The sequence below is a fragment of the Aspergillus welwitschiae genome (genome assembly GCF_003344945.1).
Source record: "Aspergillus welwitschiae strain CBS 139.54b unplaced genomic scaffold BDQ94scaffold_6, whole genome shotgun sequence".
Classification (NCBI taxonomy): domain Eukaryota; kingdom Fungi; phylum Ascomycota; class Eurotiomycetes; order Eurotiales; family Aspergillaceae; genus Aspergillus; species Aspergillus welwitschiae.
Window position 1 is genome coordinate 544686 of NW_020798700.1, and position 26411 is coordinate 571096.

Consider the following 26411-nt stretch of genomic DNA (forward strand, 5'->3'; position numbering starts at 1 on the left):
TAGCACTGGGTGGACTTGCTTGAAATGTCTGTCTGCATCCCACACCATTCGTTTGCTTTGGGTTTCTTTCCTATCATTTGGGGTTGGTGCGGTTATTAGACGGCCATTCCGACGATTGGTTCCGACTTACTGGAGTACCTTTTTGCCTTACGATCTGAAGGCAAGTTGTTGCCTCGCGCGACTTGCACCTCACCTTTGACCGAGTTCGACCCCGTTTTTTCCCATCCGACCACTCCCTTCGGATTTTATTTCCTATGTTTTTGACGACCACTTTGATCTTCGACACATCTGTGATCGACTTATGATACCTCGCCAGCTGGCATTTCTTTCTGCGACTAATTTCCTATTTCCTTCTACCGTCGTTTAATCATCCACCCCGAGCTCCTGTATAGTGCTACGGGAGTGCCACGCTACACGCCGTCTACACAGTACATATCGACATACGGCTCAATCAGGAGATAATCTTGACATGCACGCTCGCTATTGGAAGACAAGATCTGGCATAAAGAAGCCAGAGCTTGACTGCGAAGAGAATGTTCGTGCAGGTGTACATACATAAACCACGAACCTGGTCGGCTACTGGCCCGACTATAATGTAGGGGGGAAATGGAGGTTAAAAGACTAATTTCCTATGTTGGACAATGATGAGATGAACTTTCGAATTACTTGTGACTATCCAGTAGACATGTAGAGCATACCATGGAGTTTAAAGCAGCGGCAGCTACTTTGCATGTAGTACCTCCGCAGCGGACCCAATGAAATCGCGGCCTGTCGCACCTCCGCTCCGCTACCCACAATCCACCCACTCCGTCCATCGCGCTGCTCCTCCGCCGCAAATCATCCCCTCACCCACTTCGCCAACCCCTCAACACCAACCACAACCCCAAAAACTATCTACAATGGACATCGACGACATCCTCGCCTCCGTCGACCGCACGGCAGACACATCCACCCCGGAGTCCACCGCCCTCGACCACCAATTACTCACGCGCTTCTGGGTCGCCGAGCGCGCCGTCCCAGAGCTCCTCCCATGGCCGGCGTCCTTAATGGAGCGCATGATGGAGCGCGTCAGACGACAGGTACTCCCCCTCCCCTCCTCCTCCCAGATCGCCTCTTCTTTCCTCTAACCCCCACAATCAAATTAATCTATGTACTTATACGAATGATGTAGATCGAATCCATCGAAGATCTCGCCGCCTCCTCCACCGACCCCATGCAAACAGCGAACGCCGCAACAACCAATCTCAAACTCTCCATCCTGCAATCCGACCTCTCCCGAACGCAATACCTAATTCGCTCTCTGCTCCGCCAACGTCTTTCAAAGCTCACGGCGCATAGCATGCACTATTTACTTCTTATATCCCGCCCCGCCTCCCAACCTCAGTCACAATCGCAAACGGATTCCTCTAGACCGGAGGACTCCATCCCCGAACCCCCGGATACAGAGGAGGAAGGGGGGGATACATCTCCGCTGTCCAAGGAGGAAGTAACCTTTCTGCATGCGCATCAGACATTACTTGCTGGACATTACGGATCTTCGTTCTTGAATTCTTTCCCGCCGCAGCTGCGCAGGTTGGATGATAATGCGGGCGGGACTAGTATGGTGCAGGGGCCGGATGGGAAGGAGGTGGTTTTTGTGAGGTGTCTGGTCGAGGAGAGTAGGGTTGTGGTGCCGCCTGGGGATGGGGTGGAGGTGGAGGTTGAGGGCACGGTGTTGAGGATGGGCGAGGTTTGGGCGGTTAGGTGGGAGGGGGTAAAAGGGGCTTGGGGGAGGGGGGAGGTTGAGGTTTTGTGATTTTGCTTGCTTCGCTTGGGTATGAAGTGGGGGATGAATTGGGGATGGGGGGAGTTGCATTTGAGGCGTTGGGATAGTGATACCTTTGCATAGTGCATATACCTGGATTTCTTTTATTTTTTTCTTACCCGAGGAACGGAATAAGTGCTACGCTTGTTTAACTTCATAGAGTACTGCAGTCAGTCTCATGTGTCAATCATTCAATGCATCACTCATCATTGCATATCGCTTCGCTCGTCCTGATGCACCAGCATCGCCCCTTTATGAACACAAACCCCCGTCAGTCCACGTCAAGTCAAGTCAAGTCAATAAATAACGGCAATCAAACGACCAACATCTCTATGTAGGCTGAAACGCTTTCATTCCGTGTCCCCACACCGTGCGCCATCGCCGCTCAAGTCCAAGACCAACCATGCTCAGTATGATCAACGCCACCGATGAAACCAAAGGAAACAACCGTAAAATTGAATGAAAACCAGCAATGGTACTAGCGCTAAATTCGCTACGCCACATATCCGTAGGTAGGTGGGTCCTCTTCAACTCGCTCGAGATACTCCCGATCAATCAAGCTCTCAATGCGCTTTTTGATCATGTTGACGTCTGGGACGAATCGCGCCGACAGCTGAGAGAGCACCTCGGTCATGAGTTGCGAGTGGATTAGTGTTTTACGTTGTCTGCAGTATTGGTTGGCGAAAAGTCAAGATGGTAGGATATGGAGCTGGGGACCCACTTCATGATTCTGACAATGGCAGCCTCGATGCTGGCTCCGCGCTCCTCACTCATCTTCTTCTCCGTCTCCTTGCGCTGGTCCTGGTTCTCGACTTTGTTGGCACTACCGCTGACAACGCCAATTCGGACCTTCATGAACGGACTCTGGAACTCGTTGTTGAAGACAAATTTGTCTGTGGGCTTGACGTCCTTGCTCATGGGGTCTTTCTTCAGGACACGGGTCTTGGGTGCAACGGCCAGGGACTGCAAGTTTCGAATCAGATCGTGATCGGGAATACGAGTGCGTGCTTGAATGTCCGTGTAGGTGAGAGACTCGCCCGCAGGCACATCGTTGAAAAGTAGCAGAATGATCATGGCGTAGGTAGAGACATTGAGTTCGTGTCGCTGGACCTTGCCATTGGCTCGTTGGAAAGTTGCGCGGATGTCGGCCGTACCCATGCTGGCTTGCCACGACAGCTTGCGGCCATTGTGCTTGCCAAGGTAGAATTGTTCGAAGCTTTGCTTGACGCTGTCGACCTCCTTGGGAAGGATGGGGGGAAGTTGAACCTCGTCATTTCTCGCGTTAGACATGATCTCCATGGGCCACATCGTACTGGTGAGCACATTAATATCCAGCTCGATCCGCCTCTGGTCGGGGTCGCTGGACTGTCGCATGTGTTCCTTGTAGCTAGATGTCAGATCCTCAGAAATGGTCATGTCCTTGAACATGGACTCCAGGCGCTGTGTGAACTGGTTGCCGACTTCCATCTTCATTTTAGAGATCATCTGTCGCTCGGCATCCATGCTCACGGAGCGCTTCATCAGCAGACGACGGGAGAGATGCTTCTTGTAGTATGCCTCGAACATGTCCTTGTCTTTGATGTAACGCAGAAGCGTGATTCCATTGTCCAGCAAAGTATCAATCTCGCTATCTGTCTTGCCTTTAATGCCCTTCTTTAGGTTCTCGTCGAAGAATAGGGAGAGGTATTCAGAACTGCGCGAGTCTCCACCTTGAGACAAGTTGATGAACTCGGAGAAGCTGCTGGTTATCGCGCTTTGTAGAACTTGGTCAGACTCAAACGCATTCTCCCAGATGTTGTCAAACTTCTGCTTCAGACGCAGAATATCGTCCACCCATTTAATGGCAGCCATCGTCTGCAGGTTGACTGGTTTCTCCGCTGGCTTCTTTTCACCAGCTTCAGACTTCTTGCCTGCACTGGGAGCCGAGGCTTGTGATGCAATTGCAGAGGAATTAATTTCTTTGCCCATCTCGACAATTCGCCTCTGCACGGCAGCGGTCAAGGGGCTCTTTTTGTTGTCGACCCGTGCGCTGAGCACGTAAACGCTTCGTAGATTGTCGATGCGATCATTGTCAAGCATGGTCCTGACACCGGTGCCCTCGAGTTTCACCACCTCGGCGATATTGTTTCTTATCAGCTCATTATCGAGGACATCCTTAATCTTCGTCTTGGTGAGGGATGACAGCGTGTCAATACACCGTTCAGTCTCCTCCGAGAGACGCTCTGTGGCGACCTTGCAAAAGGTTGCAGCATCGCCGGTTTCCAGCAATCGCCGCCCTTCAGCCTGGTAGAATTTCTTGCTAGCTTCCAAGAATGCCGGCTCAAAGACAGTAAGGTATAACTTGGATGATTCCTCCTCTGTAATAGTCTCATAGAGCCCTTCCAGCATATACACGCAGTGTCTGATCAAAGGCCTGTCGATTATGTGCCCTGACCGTTCCAATTGTAGCATGAACAGCACAGTCGACTCCAAAACATCGTATACGCTCGTTCTGGTGTCCGGTCGAATGGGAGCACGAAGCACATGGTCTCGAAACAACGCCATTGATGCCACATAAATGGATGGCTTTCGGTGGTCCGTCGACATAACACGGTCCTGATGGATGAGATTATCCTTCAGTTAACGCGGATTTTCAGTGCAGATAAAGGATGATAGACTTACCATATACATAAGAACATCCGTAATCATTTTCATACACAGCTGATGATCCTCCCAAGCTTCCTTGAGCACTGCCAGAAATCTCTCTCCTGCATCTCGCCTCTCATTGGCTTGGTCTTGCGCATCTACCAGCTGCCTCGCCAGCAGCAGACTGGGCGAGATGGCTCCGGTCACCAACCTGTGGACTTCTGTATCTAACCAGTCACGTTCCAGTTGTTGAATCCGTTCGTACAGTTCCACTCCACGCATTCCCAAAACGATGTTGTATGACTTGCGGTATATCTCTTCGAAGGACAAAGCTGACGCATCTTTGGTGTGAATTTTCTTCAGCGAGGTGGACAGTTCATTCCAACTTGTCTCGAAATCGTGACCCTTGCTCCCTGCCATACCCTGTTATTGCTCTTATTAGCATACCGTTTCGCTGAACCCGATTTCGTTATCGAACGGAACTTCGCCCCGTGCATGAACACCACAAACTATAGGCCACAGAGAAATGTAAATAAGTAAGAAAACCTACCCTGCGCGGAGCACGGATCTTGTTCCTCGCTCTTAAAGACATATTTGAATCCCTCAACAGATATCATCCAGCGTAATGAATGATTGACAGCTCTGATGCGCGGGGCAATCCTCGCCGCACAGAACAGTGACGTATCCGGATGCTCGAACAATGCAGCCAACGGACAGCTAGGTTATCGTTTTATATCCCAGAAATCCACCGGTTCAACAGTCGAGGCCTTTGCCACACTCATCGAATTATCGCCTCCTTCACGGTCGAGGGGATGGCAAGAGGAAGAGGGAGAAGTAACACAGACTGAGACCGCGGAGGCCCGAGCTGGAACAACGAAATTCCGGCGCAAACTCCGGCTTTCCTCCGTCATTTGTACGGAGTACTTCTCTCGGATTCTGCAGTTCATCAACTCATCTTCATCTTCTCAGATATACCTACCAATTTTCCATCCAATTCAATAATCACATACATCTATACAACATGCGCCCATTCACATCTCTCCCCCGCGGTCTCCGCACTATCCAGTCCTCTCTTCCCCGCGCTACCATCACCCGCGCCTCTCAAACATCCTCCCGGCCATTCACTCAGCTCCTCCATCGCCAAACACCAACAGTCTACTCCCCGCGGGTCACTGCACACCTCACTACCACCAGACTCAACTCCTCCTCAGCAAAACCTCTAACCGACCGCTCTCCCGACGCAACAACCGACGCCCAAAACGAAGAACAGAACCGTCTCCGCCGTGAACAGGAGCCCGCATACCAAATCACATTCACCTGCAAGCCATGCGGAGAGCGTTCCTCACACCGCATGTCGAAGCACGGATACCACCGCGGCACTGTGTTGATCAAGTGCCCCTCGTGCGATGCTCGTCATGTCATAGCCGATCATTTGAATATCTTCTTCGATAAGAAGAGTACCCTTGAGGATATCTTGGCCCGGCAGGGTGATAAGTTGACTCGTGGGTATGTGGACGGTGATATGGAGTTTTGGGACGATGGGAGTGTTAACAAGAAGGAGGGTGAGAGTGAAGGGGAAGAGGGGAAGTCGGCTTAGACTACTACTACACTGTTGACTTGCCTATGCATTGTGTTTGGGGTCTAGAAAAGTTGATGAGCGTTTGGCGTCTTGGTTGGGGTTGATATCAATCATCATTGGGATTGGAGTATGTACACTCTGCTCTTGGGATATACATTGTACTTTTATAGATGAACGGAAGGTGAAGATGAAGACAAAGAATCATATGTACGATAGATAGACAGCTCATCTTAAACATGATCGATCTCCTATTCTCCCAACGCCGTGCGATTTTGGTATAAACAAACCCTGTATATGCAACATGCAACGCTATCCGTCTACCAGCCGCGTCTCTTGCTGCGATGCTCCGCTCCCTTCTCCTTTCTCTTCTCGCGCTTGCGGTCGTTCCGCCGTCTCTTGTCCTTCTCGTAGCGCTCCGGTTCGGTGACGGCTTCGATCCGTCGCTTGACACGTCTGTCTTCACGTCTCTCCTTGATGGAATCATGCACTTGCGCCATGATCTGCACGTATTCGGTCGTTCCAAGCTTCTTCTGGAGAATGTCCAGGACCTCATGGCAGTTCGAGACCAGGCCCTTGTAGGACTCCCGGAAGACCTCGTCCGATGAGCGAGGTGCGGGGATACTGGTGTCCGTCATGTGCTGCAGAGGGAGGAGGATGACGGGCAGGGAGTCACGGATCTGTTCAACTTCGAGATGGCGGCAGAGCGAGGCCAAGAGACCGATGGAGGCGGTCTTGGGAATCAAAGATTCAGCCCGCGTGGTAAGCAATTCTCTGCGCAGGATAGAAGATGTCTGCTCGAAGATGTAGTGAATGGCCGTTTTCGTGGTACCGGCTTGACGTCCAGCCTCGTCCTCCGCCTCATCCTCGCTATCGCTAGCGTCCGAGTCGAGATCCTTGTTGCCGGTCTTGGCGAATGCAATGCCGTTCTGAGCGCAGCATCGACCGAGGAAAATAATGTTGCGGACCGACTGCATGGCGAGCTCCTCGCTGACTGCTGGGGTGCGAAGAGAGCGCAAACTGGCACGGATCAGCTGCAGCATGGCGTCCTTGTCAAGCGACAACCCCATGGAACCAGCCAACGGGATTGAACCGTATCCATTAGCAGCATTGGTCTTGGCCAGGTCCGCAAGCCATGTGCCGACGAGGTTCGCAGCGCAGGTCTTGACCCAGGCGTGAGGGTAGAACAGGCATTCGCGGATAGCGGCCCAGAGTTTGGTGCGCTCCTTGGCCAGCGCAATGGCCGGTACAGACTTGCAGAGCTTAGTGTAGAGCTGAAGGGAGAAGTAAAGGGCTTGCCAATTCTCAGTCTCCTCGGCCTTGAGAACGGGTTGCATGATGGCCGGGAGCACATCCACGACAAACCGAGCCTCTTTATCCTTTTCGGTGCCTTCCACTTCAAAGTAGATTCTCATAGCTTGTAGGCCGGTGCTGGTGAGAAGCAAGTTGTCCATTTGCTCCAGCCAAGAATGAAGAGGCGTGAGCATGGCCTTCATCTGCTCCCTGTCTGCCCTGGTGTAGAGCTCTCCCAGTAGAGTACCCGCCATTTCTCTGCACTCAGGCGCGTCGTCATTCGCCATCACCATGACCACCGGAAGGAAGAAGGTGCTGACAATATCTTGCGCCAGCTCGTCTCCAGTCTTGGACAGCAGCATGTGGATTGCCTCCATGACTGATTGGCGACCATCCTGGTGTTTGTAATCCAAATTCTTGGCGAGGAAACTGAGTTGTTTGGTCCAGCGATTCTTGGCTTGCGGGTATTCGATCAAGAAGTGAATGTAGGTACCACGAGCGAGGTCCCGGGCAGCACGAGTCTGGTTAGTGACCATCATGGTAGCGATGCTATCCATCAGTTCGTACACTTCAGGGACCACAAACTTCCTTGCCATAACAGCCCGGATGAAGTTGAAGGTGACACCTTGGCGGTCGGGCTCTTCGATATCGGCAGTGACACGTTGAAGAAGGTATGCAAGATGTCCATCTCTGAGCTTAGTGCTCTTTCTCTCACGGAGCATAGCCGAGACCAACTTCAAAGATGCCTGCGCGGCCTCCGTGTTCGTACTCGGGGCCTCCTTGATCACCTTGACTGCTTCCGTGAAATAGACGTGAGAGTTGCTGTCAAGCTCGGGGATCGGGAGCTTGATGATTGTTGACAGAAGACGAAGAGCCGAGATCTTGACTTCTTCGTGTGCCTGGACCAGCGAATCGCCAATGATTGGGATGAATCCCTTTAGATTAGCCGGCGTAAGCAGGGAGCCGAACTTGCTCAGGATGGCACGCAGAACATCGAGAGAAAAGCGTGTCAACTTGTGGATGTAGGAAGAAGTAGTGCCCTTCTTCTCACCCCGCTTGGACCCGCGTAGGTCGATCTCCAGGTTCTCTGCCTGTTGAGACTTGGGGGCCTGTGCCTTGACTTGAGCTGGTGCACTATACGTCTCCTTGATGACTTCATAACAGAAGACAAGGATATCGCGGCTTTCGACACCAGGGTTTCTCAAAAGACCGACACCAATTCTCCGCAAAAGCTCGTCGACCTTTCTCACAATGTTGGAGGTAAGCTTCTCTCGAAGCAGCGATTGGAGCGGCCGGACCAAGTTGGCCAGATTAAGCACTGTGGAGTTCTTCGCCAGAAGTTCCATGGAGTCGAAACTCTTGCTGCTCTTAACTTCCTTCATCTTACTCACGTATTCCTCAGCTTCCTTCTCCTGGCCAACAGTGCCGAACGTGTCATCCATAACAATAGCACTCAAGTCGGTCAAGCAGTAATCCAGGTCACCCTGCTGAAAATCATCTGTCGTCGCCACGAGCATCGAGTGGACTGTGAAGGACAGAACGTGAAGCTGGTAACCCTTGGTGAGAGTAGTCCGAAGCTCTTTCAGAATGTAGCCGAAGTACGATGGGCCCAGCAAAAGGGCAATATCGTTCAAAGTTTTCCGAGCAGTGTCCCGAGTTTCCTGAGTACGACTTTTGAGAATACTGCATACATCCAAAAGGACAGGTGGGAGACGGATGGACATATCGTCCTCGGGCAACAGCTTGAGCAGCTTGATCGTTGTGACCGCAGCGGGTAGACGCAGACTCATCTGTGCCTCGTTCTTGTGGTGGATGAAGTCCGTCAGGAAGGGGGTAAAGTTTGTGGTCAGCTCAGTAGCAACCTTGGCCACAGATGGGATAGACCGAGCAAGCGTAGAAACAGGGCTAGAGGTCTCAAGTCCATCCATTCCATCTTTAGCCGCCGCTTTGATTGTGGTATGCTGGTTCATGGCGTTAGTCAAGGCATCAGCCATCTTGCCCAGAAGTCTAATGATGTTCTTCTCCATGTCGGACTTGCTCTGCATGTAGCCGCGGTATCTCCGGAAGATAGCCCTGAACTGGTTCCAATCCAACCATTCTGCAAGGGCTCCGATTGTTGTTACAGCTTCCGCGATAAGGTTATGAGTAGCCTCGTCGGCTTCCTCATCAAAAACAAAGTGCTCATTGAGGGGAATGAAAATCGTGCTGATGTTCGAAGCCTGAATGTTTCCTTTGCCCGCCTCGCTGGCAAGACGGCGAAGCGCCCGCAGACGACGATGCTGCTGAATATGGAGAACATTGTTGAAGAAAGACGCTTCTTCATCGTCACCGACAAGCAGAACGTGCAGATCCTGGACGTTAGAACGGTCTGGATTCAGCTTGACAAAGTAACCAAGCGCAGTAATGAACTCGGACCGAATGAGCTCAGACTTCTGGCGAACGCCGCTCTGCAGAGCAGGGAACAAGACGTCTGCCACCAGAGGCTCGAAAGCCTCAACATCATTGAGGACTGCCCGTTCCATGAATCGACGCAATCCAAACGAAGCGCTTGACCGAATCGAAAGTTCCTCCTCATCCTTAACCTGGTACAACATGTTGTAAAGAAGAGGCCGCCACTGCTTGGCATTGAGCTTTTCCCACAAGTTTTCATTCACCTCCCTAAAAGCTGATAGGCGGCGGTCATAGTCCACCTCGAGTCTCTTGGTAGACATGGAGTTCAGGTCCTCGCAAAGGGCAGCGACCTGAACAAGCTCCTCGTCGCGTTTGGCGAAAGCAGTAAAGACACGGGCAAGAACTTCTCTGTTGGCATTGTCCTTGAAATAATCGAACATCGACGACACTGCTTCAAAGACTTCCTGGGACAGATTGGCATCCTCTTGCGGGTTGAACAGAGGCAAGAAGTGTTCCAGGGATTTAAGCAGGCCAGATTTGGTCCTTGGAGAGACGCGGTCCGGAGGCTGACGGAGTAGATAGGTAGTGATACTAATAAGACTAGTCGTCTCCTCCGAGGACTCCACGCACGGCGCGAGCAGAGACAACGTCTGTACGCCAGAAATCAGGACGGTCCGGGAAGGACCACGCTTGAGAAGCCTGCTGAGATGAGACAGGGTGTGCTCAATATAGGGCGACAAAACCTCGGAACGAATTTCGTCGGCAGGGATATCGCTCATCTTCTCCTGCTCCTGAAGCTCCTTGCCGGTTGAGAGATTGATGAGTGGCACTAGGATCTCGTCCATGACAAAGACCTTGACTTCATCCCGGGCCGAATCCACACCCAGGCAGTCTACGACCTTCTTCAGCAGAGCATCGTTGTATTGGACAAGGTAGAATGATGACTTAGGAGCAGAAGCCCAAACATGGAACAACTTGAGGAGACCTGACACACCCTGAGCCGTTTCAGTTGCAAAATTCTCAAGCCTGGGGTTGATCACGTCCTCATACATTGTGCGCACGTAGGGCGACCAGTCCTGATCCTGAGTGTTAGAGAAGATAAGCTCCAAACAACGGATACATGTGTGTCGGATATTGCGCAGAACTGTTAGCAAACGTCCCTCTGGCGTATCGGCAGCAGGGGCCTGGTCCTTTTCTATCTCGCGGCATGCCCGAACGAGACAGTAAAGTACCACCTGCATAGACTTTTCTGCATAAGGGACCATCCGGCTTTGAAGCGTCTCGAAAACGGTTTCAATCATCTTCAGCAAACCAGTCTGGCGTCTAGGGCTGACAAGGTCTTGTTCGAAAGCCTGCTGATTGACCTGGTTGTCCTGGACCAAATCGAGTTCTCCAAGCGCTCCGAACGAGACCTGCATGAAGATTTCAAATTCCTTATCCGGTAGCTGAGACAGCGTTCTGAGGACAGCCTTTCTGCGGCCTGCTTGGCCTGCCTGGCTAGAGCTTGCACCGGCCTTCGAGATCATACGACCATACAGAAGCCGGAGGAGAACAGGAACAAGCTCGACCCGGTGAGCTTCTTCGATCAAACTATCGTCACCACCAGTACGGACGAACACAGAGAGCTCATCCTTGAAACGTGACTCATCCAGGATGTTCAGAAGGTTCTCTTGGTAAGGGGTGATGCTCGCAGACTTCCAGGTGAAGAGGGCCTTGAGTGCAGACTTTTGGATCTCTGAGTTACCATGGCACAGCAATCCCATGAGGGCTTCATGAACCTCCGGTGCCTTATACAGCACACGAGGATTAAGGAATTTTCCAAGGAGGCCAAGGAACGACAGCCGATCATGGAAGCCCCAAGGGATATAGGCGTCAGCAGCGTCAGACTCAGCACCGGTGGGAACATCTTCCTCGTCACGCAGAGCCCAAGAAAGGAACAACGGAATAACTTGACGAGACTTCTTCTCAGCAATATTCGGTACAGCGTTGAGAACACGCAAAGCCTGGGTCCTCGGCGAAGCCGGAATAACTCCGGTGAACGTGTGGTCCTTCTCGAATCCTTCAGTCAGTGTCGTAACTGGACTCTCGGGGTTTTCGAAGTATTTAGAGGAGATATCCTCAATTTTGGCTGCATTGGAGCAAGTATAATGTCCTCCGACGTAGGACTCGGGGTCCTCCTCCTCCGCATCTGTCGTTGCGTCACCCGACCCCCTCTCATGGAGCCACTGGAAGGCTAGGTCCGAAACTATCTTTTCGCCCTCGGGATTCTCACACATAGACTTCATGGCAGCAGCAGCATCATCCCACAGAGGCGCCATCTTCTTGGACAACAAACCAAAGCAGAAATTGGGGAGCAGTCTAGCCATCCATCTGCGCGAAACGACCTGCGGATAAGCTAATGCAAGCTTGCGTACATGCATTGCCAGAACCCTAGCACTTTGCAAGGTCAACGGGCTCTCCTCGATCTCGATTGCCAGAGAGACAAGTTCGGCATCTTCTCCGGAAGCCAGTACGAGTTCCCGCAAAATCCTCAAGGACAACAACCGCAGCTTGTGGGAGGGACCACTAAGATTAGAGATCAGGACTTCCGCAAATTCTTCAATGGCTGAACCTTTGATGTCGATATCTTTATTGCAGGCTGTTATGTAGTCTAACGTGGCCTGGAGGAAGACCGGGAGGCGAGAGTATTGGGCCGCGACCTTGCTAATACGGTCCCAAAGAGTCTTGTCGAGTTCATTAGCAGCCGTCGCAAGGTCCACATAGGTCTTGAACCCTTGGCCCAAGAAAAGCTTGGTTGTAGCGGAGGTATCAGGACTCTTCTGCTTTAAAACGCGGACAAGATGGCTATGAAGAGTGCTGGTCATTTCGGGTATGAGAGACGGTTCTGCTGATAGCGACAAGGCGCTGGGAAGTTTGGCGTAGGCGCTGAGTAGAGTAACTTCAGTGTCGTTGTGGTCAGACTTGCTGAAGGTGTCTTTGACCCGGGATTTCCAGGAAGCAGGACAAGTGATGTATCCAGGCTTGGAGACCTCGGACGTGATGCAACCAGCCTGGTTCAACCGGAGCAACGCCAGGCAAAGCTCGTGCTCGTGTTCTTGCCATGAATTATTGACAAACTTTTGGAAATAAGGGAGGACAACACTGTGGAATCTCTCCGGTCCCCATTCCGAGAATGTGGCACAGAAAGCAAGGAAATGCGTCGAGAGTTCGTCCTTGCTAACAGCATCCATGATCGAGCGCATAAATGGCAGCATCTCATCCATCGGAGACACTTGGAGCGCATACGCGACTGCAGTCAGGAGCTGCGGCGTGGCCTCAGCATATGCGCTAGGTGCACCCGCAGCGTTCTGGAGCAGAAGGAGCAATGTCTGGTGAACAGGCTTCCAGTTCTTGACTCTGGTACCCTTGCGAGTCGCAACACACAGGAAAATCAGTCGACAGCATGCAGAGGCGTGTTGCTTCTCTCCTTTGCGACAGTTCTTTTCGATATACGTTTTGATGAGGTCGAGAATCGGTTCGAAAGTGTCCGGGGTAGTGCAATGGATGATGTTTATCACAACTCCGCTTGCAACGTCGAGTCCTAGACTACCCCGCAGATCGTCGCCCGTTGAGATATTGTCCAAGATACAGCTGAGAATGTCGGCTCCGTTGGAGTGAATGCCGTACTTGACACCCTTGATGGCATCGGCAAACATAGCCATAAGACCTTCCTTGTACATCTCCACATTGTTTCCGTCTTCGGCCGCCTGGCGTAGATCATCAAGTAGGAAGGACACGGCGCGCTGGAGAGGAGTGGTATTTTTGTAGTAGACGAGGCCGGCCTTGCGGATAAGAAATGACATGGACTCAGCGGCGAAGCGGGCAACAAACGACTTTTGGCGCTCTTTTCCGAGGTACGGCGTCATGATACCGAGAAGCTGTCTAAGATCGGGCACCAAAAGCCGGGAAAGGAACTTGAATATCCAGGCCAAACAGCTGAAGGCCCACTCGACGACCTCGACATCGGAATGGCTTGCGGCAACGGACGCCACCAGAGTGACCGCCGTAGCGAAATGCTTCTCGAACCTGACGCCCAAATCCCGCGCGAACTGAGCCATGAGACCCAGCAACGGCTCCATAGACAAACTGTCCCTCTTCTCAATATATTCCACCAGCAGGTTCATGATCTTGTCCTCATGGTACAGGATCTGAGCCAAACTCTCGCACAGCGGATTCACCTTGCGGACAAATTGGACGAAATTGTCCGACAGATTCAACTCGACCCAGTGCTCGAAGGCGGACCGGAAATAGGATGAGGTCTCATCGGCTTCTTCCCCAAAGCTGGGTCGGCGCACACGATGGATAGGGTCGATCTTCAACTTTGCGACACGCTGGGAGAACGGCTCGAATCGATGCGACTTGGTCGTCTCTGTCCCACCCTTCACGCGCTTCACGGGCTTAGCCCGCGAAGACGACGACGCTGCGACCATCATGTGTTATGATGGCGACGAGACGAGCAGCGTCGTTACAATAAATCGTCAAAAAGTCAAGGGGTGGATATCTCCAACTCTCCCCTCTGCCTGTGTAATAGTATAGACAAAAAAATTCATCGGGTCCGCGGCAACCTTCTTCCGGTGCGGAGATTAGCTCACCGCCCGGCCCTATGCAGTGTATGCGCTAGCCACATCAGGCTAGATTAACATCACGTGCTACGCAGGTGGCCCAAGCTCCTCGAATCCATTTTTGGATTTCGGCATAACTCGAATATTCCTCGTTCAATAGCATCAGCTGGTGAAGCTGCAAACGCGCATTGGCATACATTTTTCATTATCTTTTGACTTCTACCAGAAGCCTCATTATTGTATCTTGACCTTGACGTATTTCAGTTGCAGCTACAGACACAATCCCGACATCACACCCTAATATGTTAAAGCTGCTTCTTGCATCATAGTACTAGTATCCAGTGATATTCCCCTACTCCATAATGGCGTCGAAGATGTAAGTCTAGCTCAACTCACTTATCAAAGTACTTTACTAACTCTTTCCCAGAGTCGTCATCGGAGACGTCAACTGCGAACTGCAAGACGTCTTCACCAAGCTCTCCAAGCTGCATATCAAGCAGAACTTCTCCTTCGCCATCATTGTCGGCGACCTCTTCGGCGACTGCTCCACAGAGCACGAACTCGAGCAGATCAGCGCTCTGCTCCAAGGCAACATCGTCGTGCCTCTTCCCACCTACTTCACCCTGGGTAGCCGTCCTCTCCCCACGCGCATCATCGAGGCCATCGAATCCAAGGACGAAGTCTGCCCTAATCTCTACTTCCTGGGTCGTCGCGGCACCCTCAAGACCTCCGAAGGCGTGCGTCTCGTCTCCCTAGGAGGCACTCTCGACCCCGACTCCAAATCCTCCGAAAAATACCACCCCTCCTACACCGAATCCGACGCGCGCGCCCTCTACGGCGCCCACCAAGCCGACATCCTCATCACCCACCAATGGCCCAAGGACATCCGCGTCGGCTCCAAAGCCCCCTTCCCCGGCACCGACAGTCCCCCCACCGAAGTCCAATGCGTCGCCGACCTCTGCTCAACCCTTAAACCACGATACCACCTCTCCTCCTCCAGCGCCTTCTTCTGGGAGCGCGAACCCTTCTTCCACCTCCCCACCGAGGACACCGACAACCCCGACGCCAAACCCCTCACCCGCTTCATCAGTCTGGCCGCATACAGCAAAACCACCAAAACCAAATGGATGTACGCCTTCACCCTCGACCCCAAGGCACCGCCAGCCCTCACCATCCCCGCCGGCACAACCGCACCCCCCTTCGCTCCCATCCCCACGAAACGCAAACCCCTCCAATCCCAACGCGACTCCTACCACCGCTTCGCCGTCGACGACGATCACGACAACCGCCCGCGCAAAAGGCGCGCTCGCGCGCCCCCTCCAGGCCCAGACCAATGCTTCTTCTGCCTCTCCAACCCCAACATCGCAACCCACCTCATCACCTCCATCGGCGACGAAGCCTACCTCACCACCGCAAAGGGTCCCCTGCCCACCTCCAAAACCTATCCCTCACTCAAGTTTCCCTCCCACATGCTCATAATCCCCTTCTCCCACTCCCCCACCCTCTCCAGCATCTCAGACCCCACATCCAGACAATCCACCTACGCCGAAATGCACCGCTACCGCTCCGCCCTGCACTCCATGCTGCGCCACCGCGCAAACAATTCCCTGGGAGCAGTAACATGGGAAGTCTCCCGCGGAAATGGAATCCACATTCACTGGCAATTCCTTCCTGTCCCTGCTGACCTTGTGCGCCGGGGCCTCGTCGACGCGGCGTTCAAGGTCGAGGCTGAGAATCTGAAGTATCCAAGATTCGAATCCCAATCTCAACCTAATGACGGTGATGAGAGCGCGGAACCGGGTGACTTCTTCCGCGTGTGGATTTGGGAGCCTCCGCAGGCTGCTGCTGCTTCAGACACTGAAACTGGAGCTGAGGCTCAGTCTGAGAATAAGGAAGAGGACGGTAACGAAGGAAGTGAGAAAACGCTCCTCCTGCCACTTAGTCCGGACTTCCGGTTCGATTTGCAGTTCGGACGCAGAGTCATGGCCAAGTTGATGGGGTTGGAGAAGCGCATTAATTGGAAGGATGATGTGCAGTCTGTTCAGGAGGAGGAGGCGGATGCGGTGGCGTTTAAGGAAGCTTTTAAGGAGTGGGATTTTACGCTGGAGTAGTTATTCCCTAGGATATTCTATATTGGGATGAGATATTCTGGGTATGTTGTTTTGGGTTTTTGTAGTCAGTGTACTAATGTATTATATGAATGAAAATATTTGCTGAAGATTTCATTCTAAATTTATGTGTTGAGACTTAAAAGATGGTTGCATATATCTTTGGAGATAGTAACCGGATCAACGGTCTTGTATTTCTCAAGATTGTTCTAGTAAAGCCACTGAAATAACCCTGTACAGGCATGACAGGTGCCGTTCGTTATACTTTCTATCATTTGATTCAAAACATACATCATGCAGAAAGGGTTCGGTTGGGTCATAGCGGGCTGGAGAATCGAAGGGTAAGAATTTGTATGTACAAGCGGGGTGAGAGAAAAGGGCATTAGCCACCAGGGTGCCCTGGTGAAGCAAGAGGAGGTGCTCTGGAGAAAGAGACATGCCAGGTGAGGCATCACTGGTCTAGCCAATATATTTGGCTGTTACGATGTGGCCTGAAGCGGCTTGCTTGGACTTCCAGGCTTGATTGGAAGCCTACTTTGAGGCGTGAGTGCCAGTGCGTCCATCACGCTGCTCCCATATGGAGGGACGTGCCAAGCACATGCGAGTAGGGTCAGCTTCGGTCATGAGACCGGTTGCTGAAAATATCATGGCTACTGGGGGTGGAAGGCGACTTAAAAGTTGGTAGGCCTGCGTCCGCTCTGCAAAAGACTCGGGGGCCGGCCCGGTTCATTGGCTTCGCGAGGCGCAGGGGTCGTAGAGAACGGAGGAGGGGGCGATGTGGGAGTCGCTGGAGACATGTTGCGGTACGGCGGGGCCTGGAAGCCTGGAGAAGGCTGGCGGTACGGGACCGGACGAGGCGCACTCATCGCCGAGTGGAGCGTCGGAGCTGGAGAGAATGTCCTGTTGATCGGCATCGGCTGTCCGTACGTGCCTGTATCCGGAGGCATCTGGTGCGGCGGCATGTAGTGCGAGTGCGCAGGCTCTGGTTGCATATAATGCGGGTGCATGCCGTCCATGGGCATCTGATATGGCTGCATGCCGTCCGTAGGTGCATGATGGGGTTGCGTCGCGTCCATGGGCATATATTGCGGTTGCGTGGTGTACGTGGGAGCCGGTGACATGTTATGGAAGCGGTCTTCGTGGGGATATTCGCTGTACGGCTGGTGCTCGTATGGAGAAACTGGCGGAGGCGACCGTGGACCAGGCGCGTGATAGCCATAAGCGTCCGGTCCATCATATCCGTCGTATCCTCGAGGCTCGGAATGGTATGCGCCTGGTGCAGCAGGCGTTGCGATTCTCGACGGCGGAGGGCCGCCATAGCCTCCTGTAACAGATCGGGCACCAGAGGGCATGCGACGAGGCTCCTGGTTCGCATTGCTCAGAGGTTTCATCTCGAGTGATTCCGCGTGGGGGTCCTCATCCTCTACCTTCTTTGTCACGGCACTTTCCCAGGTAGGCATGGCGGGCAACGCATCCTCGTCAAACTTTCCGTGTGCCGGGCTTGACGGCGTATCGAACCGTGCCACTTCTGCTCCACGGTACACGGGCGGTGCCTGTGGTTGGTAGGGCGTCTGATAGGCATTGTTCATAGGTGCTGGCATTGTCGGCATAGCAGGCATGGGAGGCGGTTGGTCATACTGGTCGTCCAAGTATTTTTGCTTGTTCCTCTTCCTCTTGAAACCCGGGCAGCACTTGAAACAACATCCACAACAGCATTTGCAACATTGCACACCACAGCACAGGCAATTGATCACGCAAGCGATAACGGAGAGGAGAATCAGCGCTGCGATGATGATAGCGACGATAACAGGCCACCTAGGTGGTAATCTGGGTCAGAATCATCCAATAACCAACGATTGAAACAGAAACTCACTTGCAGTAAGCCTTGGACATGCACTTGTCCCAACTAGTAAACGTACTGGCGTCGGACTTGAGATCGCTCACAACATCCCTCGCCCACAAGGGGACGGGAGCCTTATCCACCGGACTCATTATCCTGGCAAGACGTGCGCGATCCACCGGGAAATCCTTCGAGTCCCACAGCCGACCAAAGACGGTATAGAGCGTGTTCCTGACACACAGCTGGCGCGGTCATGCAACAAAAGCACAGTATGAGATAAGCGACTATGCACCAAGGGATAGTTCTTCCAATCCGGTTTTCGAAGTAAGCAGTTTTAATGAACGGTTAGCAGAGACACATCTGGCTTTGTCTACTGTCACTGATTCGGTATCGTAATGAGTGGCTCAATTTGCGGCGTTGCGCGACAGTCGCACCGAGGAAGGGAGGGAGAGGAAGAGCGCGCAAATGCTCAACAAGGCGATCGGAATTGATTCAAGGAGAGACACACAACTGTGTAAAGAAATAGTGATAATCTATTCTTGTAAAAAGGAGAGACTTCCCCCAAAACAGGGAATATGAAAGAGAGAGATCCGAATCGTCAGATGAAGATGGACGAGAGGAAAGGCAATGAATGTGGAAATTAATGATGGTGGTGGTGGTGTGTAGTGCGGACCGCGAAACAGTGCGCCGCCACAGCCTCCCAGGGGAATTGGAATAGATTTATCGGATCATGTGCAGATCGCCAGGGAATCTGCAAGGCGGACACAATAGCTCGCCAGATGCGATTCCTCCTCGGACCACCAGCAAAGGAAAGACTTTGGTCGTGAGGGATGAAAAGGTCGTCCCTGAGGCCGAATGAAGGGAAGGGATGGGTGGAAGGGCGACCGAAAGAAGGCAACAAGAAGAAAACGAGGGATGCAACAGCGGGTTCAATTGGATTTAAATTGGGCTGGGGAGGAAGAACAGGCACTCAACTCAGGAACAGGAGATCAGCGCGCATTGCGGAGAGCCACTCACTGGCTTTGCTTGTCCGCCCATCGCAATTGAATTCAAGCGAGAAGCCTGTATTACACTGCTATACACAGGTAATCTCACTCTGGATCAAGGCGTAATACCAGCGTCTGACCGGGTCAGGGAGGGTTAATCTGTCTCGAACCCAGCTAACCAGCAGATGAAACCGCCCGTTTCCTGCCTCGCCGGACCCTCTCCACTGCTGTCGATCTCTCCCATCGCATGGCCTTTTCCGGGTTTCCCTCTTGCTCTTCTGCTGTTCCAGCATGCTGCCCCTTCTCATTGGCAGTCGCGGTGTCCACCCCAGCATGGTGGCATACATGGGTGCGTTTCTTGGGGCACAGTCAGCCTCCCGAAGTTCGACACAGTAGGTCCTTCTTGAGATATTCTCCGGTCAATACGAGAGACATAATGATACTTGAATACAATCTACTTCCTTACTACTTGAAGGCTGCCTAGGGAAGGGATGGAGGCTCTCTGTCTATCTCTCTCCATCCCAGCAGTCCAGGGGAAGGACAATCACTGATCGCTTCTCACCCCCGTTCGCCCTTTCGCAGACTAGTTTCGATTAGGCGCGGGTTCGACCCAACGAACAGGATACGAGTTCGCACAGAACAGGCAGATATCGGCATCCTCGCTTTTGACAGACGGGTCCACCGTTTGATGACAAACATCGCTCTTCGGAACGGTTCCTTCTTCCCTAATATTGTAGTATTGTACTTTGTAATAAGCTATTCACGTTGTGTTGGTGTCGGCCTCTTTATGTTCCTGCTGCCTTCACCTCATATATCACACAGCTCAGGACAATAATTGCAGTGGAAAAAAGAAAGGTTAAGAAAGAAAAATGAAAAAAGAAAAAAAAGCAGAATGATAAATTGAATGCTGGCGCCATGATCATAGACGGTAAAAGAAAAAACACTACCCCGATAAGCCATTATAGTACGATTACCATGAAATTTGAGAAATAGGCACAAAGAAACTCATAAACCCGTCACACGTTGGCCCCTGGTATCCCTCCTAGCACGGAACGCTATGAGACGCAGAGAGCGACAAATATCCCAATAATTGATCATCGAAGAGACGCCTGGGTAATTACATAATAGTCGATCGCAAGGAACCCCCTTGGATCGGGTATCTGGAGACAGAGAGGAGAAGAGAGAGAAGTCGTTTCACGGAATACTGGTCGGAGCGTTACACCTTGGAAGTCGCCTCGGGAGGAGGACCCGGTGGTGGCTGGTACACCCGTTCGCCACCGTGGTATGCAGTCGGCGGTTGTTGGAGCTCGATTCCCGTCTGCTGGCCTCCAAAATATCCATAAGCTTGCGGATGAGGGGTGTATTGAGGCGGCGGCGGTTGTTGGTAGTAAGGGTCGGCGTAATACGGTCGTTGACCTTGTTGCTGTGCTTGTTGCTGAGACTGTTGGAAGGTCGGAGGAGGGCCGGCAAGCCATGCGGTGCCGGGGTGAGGTCGGAGCCCTTGTCTGCGCCGACGGCGGGCGTTGTAGCATCTACCGTACTCGTTAGTCTCCAATCAAAGCGGCAGAATCCTGGACCAGGAAGATGAGGTGCATACGCGAAGAGGAAGAAGATGATTAGCGCCACAGCGACGATGACTGCAAACGCGATCCAACGACCCCAATCATACCAAGTACTGCCATCACACACTTCGCCATTGACGGTGTAATAACTAGAAGAGACGGTCAGCCACCCGAACTAATGTACCACACAGCACTAGGGGCCAGTCATGATTGATGAAGCCTAGAAAACGCTCCAACCAGGGATGATCAGGCAGACAAGCCAGCCATAAACATACCAGTCTCGACGTCGAAGTAGAACACCCATGGTGGCTGCACCTCTCTATCCGAGGCCTGGGGGGGGAGGCGGAAGATGACGTCGATCAGGCGGTACAGGGAACAATGAGTCTAGAGCGAAGTGGAAAAGAAAGTATGCGACGGCAGGTCAATATAGACAAGACCGGTGGGAGGAGAATCGCAAAGTTTCAGTAAACCCTTCAGGGCGAGGAAGGGATTCAGACAGGAGTAAGGTAGGGGGGGAAAGGGAAGAAGCAGTGAAGTTCTTCTGGGCGTCTGAAGGCAGCAGCAAAGCGAAAGGAACTGCACGGGTAAGTTATTATGGGGACCGGCCGGCGATTGGATAATGTAGGGCTGGAAAAGCCGGTGCCAGTGTGGCTCAGTGGCTGGGCAAACACCCGGAACGATGAATAAACTTCTAGTTGTTGGTGAGGTGATCCGAAAGGAAAGGGAGAAGAACGAAGGGGGAAAAATAAGAAATAATAAGTTATGAATATTAATGAATTTAAGAAATAAAAATTTTTATTCCTTTTACTGAATGATGGTGGCCTAATACTTAGTTTAGTTGGACTAGACAGATCCAACCATTTCCGTTGAAGAATCTTTAAGCAGACTAGTAAGTCATCCATCCCAAAAGTTCACTTCGGCAGTGTTTGACGTAGTTAGTAGTATTCTTTTCCCTTCCCAACCCCACCGCTGGCAAAATGTCGTACGTATTCCACTTCCAAGTAGCCACACGACACATCAAACGGTAGCAGTGAACCAGAATATTAGTAAAAGAGAGGGGAATAAAAGTTAACTAGTTTGCTGTTCCGAATTCCGACAGTAAACCATAAATGAATGGTTCATGAATCATTTAGATCTACACACCGCGTTCATCCACCGTTCCTGCCTGACCAGACCGGACCTCTTCTCCATATTGATTGACACGACTTTAACCAGCCACTAAACTAAGAGTGTCAAGAAAGCGAGAGGATACTACTACGTATCTAAGACCTTGGATCGCATCCGGTGGAGCCTGTGACTGCAACGACCGGCACTAGACTAGTCGATTATCCTATCCACCCACTGCTGTCCCTCCAAAATTCGGGTGCCTGTTCTCAACTTGTCCAATTATTCAACTACAACTTTTCATCGCGTGCCTCTTTCATCCACTCGTCTCTATCATTTGAGTTGGAACCACTCTTCACCATGTCTTGTCTTGTCATTTCCCCTCAGTTTTCCGAAAAGTCAAGTCAACCAAGACATAATCATGGTGTGCTTGTCCAATTTTGGGTCCGCTGCCAGCGCACCTATTATCATCGTTGAACGGTCGGCAGGTATTTGGTGCCTCGGCACGATACAGATACTCACTAAAGACTCACATCACAGCCACCACGAGCTTTTTACGAACAACAACACCACCAGCAGTAGCAGCAACATCATCTGCTTGACCGCTTCTGCTTGCTACATTGACATGACATGCAATAGATCAGTAACCAAGTAATAATCACTGTACCCATGACCTGGCCTCGATCGCAATCCTCCACCCATTATTGTTTTGCGTAGGGGCAAAAGTAGTATCCGGAAGAATTCTATCCAGTCTCATGTCTCTACGGAGTATTCCGCCGCATGTCCGGATTGCCTTTTCCGGCCATGATTTGAGATTTCTTTGTCAATACTCTCATCTCACGTAAAGAAGGTACAGTAAGCCATGTCATACCTACTTTCTTGCTTACTCTGTCGCTGCAAGCATCTACGAACGCATTAATCCAGAAGTATATCGTTCAAAACGAGCAACTCGATGATTGTAAGGTATCATATCATATTCAACACGCTAGCGTCACAGACATAGCCAGTTTCGAAACGATACTTAAGCGAGGTGCACTATACAGCTATTCTGCTATTATGATAGCCTGCTGCACTTCTTTCAATTAGTGCTTATCGTTCGAGACATGAATGGAGGCTGGATGAACGGAGCCTGGCAAAGCCCACTCATCTCAATCTTCGGCACTAATTCGGCATACTACCTAGATAGCTCATGTTTCAGGTTAATGGCGGGGGTGATTACTAGTCACCTCAGTGTAGTCTATACTAGATAGGAAGATAGATATAGGATGCTCTGCTAATTCGTCTGTCATTTACATCAAACACGTGAAGATGAGGCTAGCTAGGATAGAGAATTACTACTTAGATAGGTCACAGATAGAGACTGGCTTGCTACTTACAGATTTGAGCGGAGAGTAGATACTCCCTAGAGGTATTCAAATGCTAGTTATAGAGTACCCGTTACTAAGAATGGCTACTGTGCAGATAGATACTTTAGCCACGCCTTCCCTGCAAGTCACTGACTCGAGGTACTTATCTGTATCACTACCAGCAAAGGGGAGCCGATCTATACGTAACCACGCAGCTACTTACTTCACAATGTAAGTATCTAAGCAATAGTACCCAGCTCATCCTCGAAGTTCATGTACCATCCATCACCCACTCAACAAATCCACCGAGCACGAGTAAGCAGAACCGCAAAGTAACCCGGCATATAACCAGTCAAGCCAAATCATCAAACACGTAACGCAATAATCACTCTACTACTACTTCGGAAGGAAAAAGAGAGAAAGGATCAAACCGATCCCAGAACCGCCATAAACCTTCGCAGATGCTCCGGGGGAGAGAAGAGGGGGGGGAAGTACAGGTTGTTTGGCGGGGTGGGATTTGCTGGGAGGCTTGATTAGTTCCCGTCTGCGCATCTGCATTGCCAACGCATCAGTTGGTCTGTGTGTGGCCCTGTTGGCCATCCTGCTTGGATTATTATTGTTTTTCTTTGGCCCTCAAATAATCAAGATTGCCGCGTCTTTGTCTCTCTCTCTCTCTCTGTTCTATCTGTCTTTCTTTCCGACCTTGGTGCTGGGTTCACTCGCCTACTTGTTGGTGTTTATTTACCTGCTACTTCTGCTGCTGCTGCTGGACTGGCTGGTGATCATGTGCCTGTTGGGCATTGATTGATTTCTCCCCAACTTGCTCTCTTTCTTTCGCGCGCGTCTCGATTATCTTGATCGTTGGGCTACTAACTATGCAGTTCTTTCTCTTCTTCTTCGTCCATGTCTGCAACCCACGCGGTTTAGGTTTTTCCACTATGGAGGACTGCCTGAGAAACATAAAATACACAAAAGTACATTGAAGCTGACATCATTGCTGAAAACCAAACCAAATGACTCCATGACAGGGGTGAGGTGCTGAAGATTGGACAAATGTTACGCTGAAGCTCAATGTGTGTCTGGTTCACGGTCGTTCACATCATTACATCGGGGCTGCGAGCCGCATCGTTTTTGCAGTCTACAAGAATACCATCCTGTGGATGGGATCAAAGAAAGAAGATGGTGAAGCACCAAGGGGTTACTCCCCCAGCACTACTCAAGCGGAGTCGCTGACGACACGCCGTTCATCGACTGGCTCGAGCAATTAACCAATGCAGAACAGCATCGAGGTTTGTCTCCTCTTTAGCGCTGATCCCATAACAGCTCACTTCGCGATGAGTGATGGATTTCAGGTCCATCTCGTGGATCAGGTCGTCGACCGACAGCTTCTCCGGAAGGTCGGACTTATTCCCGAGGACCAACAGCGGAATCCCGTTGAGCGTCTCTTTGCCCATTAGCTCATGCAATTCCTCCTTGGCTACGGGTAAGGCAGCCCGATCTGCTGCATCCACAATGTATCTGGTCGGGTTGTTAGCGCTGCTAGGATACCGAGACCTGTGTCAGACAAAGTCGAGGCACTCACACGATCGCATTTACTCCCCGACAGTATCGCTCCCACATCGGTCGAAACCGTGGCTGTCCACCTAGATCCCAGCTGGATGGATATTAGATATATTGCGCACAGGCGTCTCAAGGCTCAGCTCTGGGTCACCAACCATTTGAGAGTCACATGGCCCTTTTGGACTCGTTTCGTGTTGAACCCGATCGTGGGAATAGAACTGAAACAAGGTTTAGCCAGACAACCCAGTGTCGCGCAGTCAGGCCAGGCCCTACACGATGGAGACTTACTCTACAGTGAACTCGCCGCCCTATACTGCGGGATTAGCGCCGAGGACCGATAACACGGGAAGATGCTCAGTTGCCGGGGGGGGGGGGGGGGAAAGACATACCGCAAGCACGCGCAACAACGAAGACTTTCCTGCATTCTGGAGACCAATCATGGTGACATCCATCTCTGTCGCCCTGCGGGTGCGAAATATATCATCTTAGCAAATCGAATGATTCCTTATCTGCGGGGACGGGCCGAGGAGGGGGGAACCATTCCCGGAGAAAAAGCGATTACTTATTGGGACGGCGGCCCACTTACCAGAACATCCTCAGGAGCCAGTCATAGATCGTGCGAAAGATACCCGCCATGTTGGTTAAAGAAAGGGTTTGCGCCTTGTGTCGTCTGCGCGATCAGAGCAAAGAGGGTGACGGGACAGTTTAAGTAGGGGGAAGATTTTGACTTGGTGGAAGCAGGTCGAAAGGGCGCTGCTTGTCTCGGCTGGTGGGCGATCGACGACGGGTGGGAGAAATATATCGACACTTCCTGAGCAGAGGAATTTTTGTAAGGTTAAGTGGGGGTGGAGTGGGTTGCTGAAAGGGGAGAACAACTGAGCCTTCTCTTTCCGGGCAGGGAAAAGCAGAGGATAATGTGGGTGTAGTTGGGGAAAGATGCGAGAGGAAAATAGTAGGTGGTAGTAACCGGTGTGCTGGGAAATAATGGGCGGGTGGATTCGAAAAAAGAGGCGGCGGTCGTAGCAAGTTTCCCACGCTCCGAGCAGCTGAGCAGGAAAAGAAGGTGAGGGTGAGGTCGAAGCGGCGCGAAAAAAAGAAGGCGGCAATTTCCCCAGGGTCGGTTGGTTGTTCCCTAGTGATGGCGACAAGAAAAGAATATTTCTTCTTTTGATGCCTCTTTGCTTTGCGGTGAAACTAGAGCTGGTCCGATCTATGGGCACGCATGACCGTTCGCTTTTGCGCCGCCGCGCGCTGGAGGGGAGCGCCTAGTCCTGCCCGGTCCCTGTCAGTTTTAAGCCCAGGTTCCGTGTCAATCGCTCGTATATTCCCCTAGTCCTGACTTATTGAGGAATCGGTAAGAGGGTCAAAGGACCAACTAGTCACGGTTAGTTGCTCTCTGGAGTGGGAACCGGTGGCTCTCAGTCGCACGAGAAAGTCATTAATTATCGACAAACCGGGAAATGGAGGACAGTCCCCGAGCAGCAATGATGATATTATTAACAGCTGCGCTTTCAGATGGCAGCCAATAGTCGCGGCTTAGCCCAGGTAATCTGTCGCCGGCGGATTGATACTACCGGACTAGTTCGTTCGCAGTATCTCGACCCGCCTTATCACC

General features: G+C 51.7%; 9 protein-coding genes across 9 annotated transcripts; 4 read left to right on the top strand and 5 right to left on the bottom strand.

Moving 5' to 3' along the window:
- Nucleotides 1-899: 899 nt before the first annotated feature.
- On the top strand, nt 900-1795 carry sld5 (putative GINS DNA replication complex subunit Sld5; the record flags this gene model as incomplete). The annotated part of the gene is made up of 2 exons (XM_026770821.1): nt 900-1079; nt 1172-1795. The coding sequence occupies 2 exons, from the start codon at nt 900-902 to the stop codon at nt 1793-1795; spliced, it is 804 nt and encodes a 267-aa protein (XP_026629637.1).
- Nucleotides 1796-1940: 145 nt separating this feature from the next.
- Nucleotides 1941-5231, bottom strand: BDQ94DRAFT_138149 (cullin family protein). Its single transcript, XM_026765195.1, has 4 exons — nt 4980-5231; nt 4466-4852; nt 2526-4399; nt 1941-2469 (listed from the first exon to the last, which is right to left on the bottom strand). The coding sequence occupies exons 1-4, from the start codon at nt 5019-5021 to the stop codon at nt 2298-2300; spliced, it is 2475 nt and encodes an 824-aa protein (XP_026629638.1). The 5' UTR covers nt 5022-5231; the 3' UTR covers nt 1941-2297.
- A 146-nt stretch (nt 5232-5377) lies between these two features.
- On the top strand, nt 5378-6269 carry BDQ94DRAFT_138151 (DNL-type zinc finger protein). The gene has a single exon (XM_026765196.1). The coding sequence runs from the start codon at nt 5451-5453 to the stop codon at nt 6024-6026; it is 576 nt and encodes a 191-aa protein (XP_026629639.1). The 5' UTR covers nt 5378-5450; the 3' UTR covers nt 6027-6269.
- Nucleotides 6270-6325: 56 nt separating this feature from the next.
- On the bottom strand, nt 6326-14158 carry BDQ94DRAFT_167493 (putative HEAT repeat protein (DRIM); the record flags this gene model as incomplete). The annotated part of the gene is made up of 1 exon (XM_026770822.1): nt 6326-14158. One exon carries the CDS (start codon nt 14156-14158, stop codon nt 6326-6328), a length of 7833 nt encoding a protein of 2610 aa, XP_026629640.1.
- A 494-nt stretch (nt 14159-14652) lies between these two features.
- On the top strand, nt 14653-16510 carry BDQ94DRAFT_184762 (CwfJ domain protein; the record flags this gene model as incomplete). Its single annotated transcript, XM_026774716.1, has 2 exons — nt 14653-14666; nt 14718-16510. 2 exons carry the CDS (start codon nt 14653-14655, stop codon nt 16399-16401), a joined length of 1698 nt encoding a protein of 565 aa, XP_026629641.1. The 3' UTR covers nt 16402-16510.
- Nucleotides 16511-16959: 449 nt separating this feature from the next.
- On the bottom strand, nt 16960-18729 carry BDQ94DRAFT_115411 (uncharacterized protein). The gene is made up of 2 exons (XM_026763649.1): nt 18272-18729; nt 16960-18213 (listed from the first exon to the last, which is right to left on the bottom strand). The coding sequence occupies exons 1-2, from the start codon at nt 18388-18390 to the stop codon at nt 17070-17072; spliced, it is 1263 nt and encodes a 420-aa protein (XP_026629642.1). The 5' UTR covers nt 18391-18729; the 3' UTR covers nt 16960-17069.
- Nucleotides 18730-19461: 732 nt separating this feature from the next.
- On the top strand, nt 19462-19776 carry BDQ94DRAFT_138160 (uncharacterized protein). Its single transcript, XM_026765197.1, has one exon. It carries the CDS (start codon nt 19472-19474, stop codon nt 19706-19708), a length of 237 nt encoding a protein of 78 aa, XP_026629643.1. The 5' UTR covers nt 19462-19471; the 3' UTR covers nt 19709-19776.
- Nucleotides 19777-19778: 2 nt separating this feature from the next.
- Nucleotides 19779-21546, bottom strand: BDQ94DRAFT_138161 (resistance to Congo red protein). Its single transcript, XM_026765198.1, has 3 exons — nt 21062-21546; nt 20822-20935; nt 19779-20756 (listed from the first exon to the last, which is right to left on the bottom strand). The coding sequence occupies exons 1-3, from the start codon at nt 21088-21090 to the stop codon at nt 20441-20443; spliced, it is 459 nt and encodes a 152-aa protein (XP_026629644.1). The 5' UTR covers nt 21091-21546; the 3' UTR covers nt 19779-20440.
- Nucleotides 21547-24480: 2934 nt separating this feature from the next.
- BDQ94DRAFT_157530 (ADP-ribosylation factor-like protein) lies at nt 24481-25432 on the bottom strand (the record flags this gene model as incomplete). Its single annotated transcript, XM_026768754.1, has 6 exons — nt 24481-24754; nt 24819-24890; nt 24952-25014; nt 25085-25104; nt 25186-25258; nt 25383-25432. The coding sequence occupies 6 exons, from the start codon at nt 25430-25432 to the stop codon at nt 24481-24483; spliced, it is 552 nt and encodes a 183-aa protein (XP_026629645.1).
- Between the last annotated feature and the right edge of the window lie 979 nt (nt 25433-26411).

Bases quoted from the DNA above. Each gene is read 5' to 3' on its own strand.
- BDQ94DRAFT_138149 (XM_026765195.1), bottom strand. From the start codon at position 5,021: ATGTCTTTAAGAGCGAGGAACAAGATCCGTGCTCCGCGCAGG. The intron at 4,853-4,979 runs GTAGGTTTTCTT...GAGCAATAACAG, and splicing joins AGATCCGTGCTCCGCGCAGG to GGTATGGCAGGGAGCAAGGG. The intron at 4,400-4,465 runs GTAAGTCTATCA...CTCATCCATCAG, and splicing joins CGGATGTTCTTATGTATATG to GACCGTGTTATGTCGACGGA.
- BDQ94DRAFT_138151 (XM_026765196.1), top strand. From the start codon at position 5,451: ATGCGCCCATTCACATCTCTCCCCCGCGGTCTCCGCACTATCCAGTCC.
- BDQ94DRAFT_115411 (XM_026763649.1), bottom strand. From the start codon at position 18,390: ATGAGTCCGGTGGATAAGGCTCCCGTCCCCTTGTGGGCGAGGGATGTT. The intron at 18,214-18,271 runs GTGAGTTTCTGT...ATTACCACCTAG, and splicing joins ATGTCCAAGGCTTACTGCAA to GTGGCCTGTTATCGTCGCTA.
- BDQ94DRAFT_138160 (XM_026765197.1), top strand. From the start codon at position 19,472: ATGGCCTTTTCCGGGTTTCCCTCTTGCTCTTCTGCTGTTCCAGCATGC.
- BDQ94DRAFT_138161 (XM_026765198.1), bottom strand. From the start codon at position 21,090: ATGGGTGTTCTACTTCGACGTCGAGACTG. The intron at 20,936-21,061 runs GTATGTTTATGG...CGTCTCTTCTAG, and splicing joins CTACTTCGACGTCGAGACTG to TTATTACACCGTCAATGGCG. The intron at 20,757-20,821 runs GTATGCACCTCA...CGAGTACGGTAG, and splicing joins ATCATCTTCTTCCTCTTCGC to ATGCTACAACGCCCGCCGTC.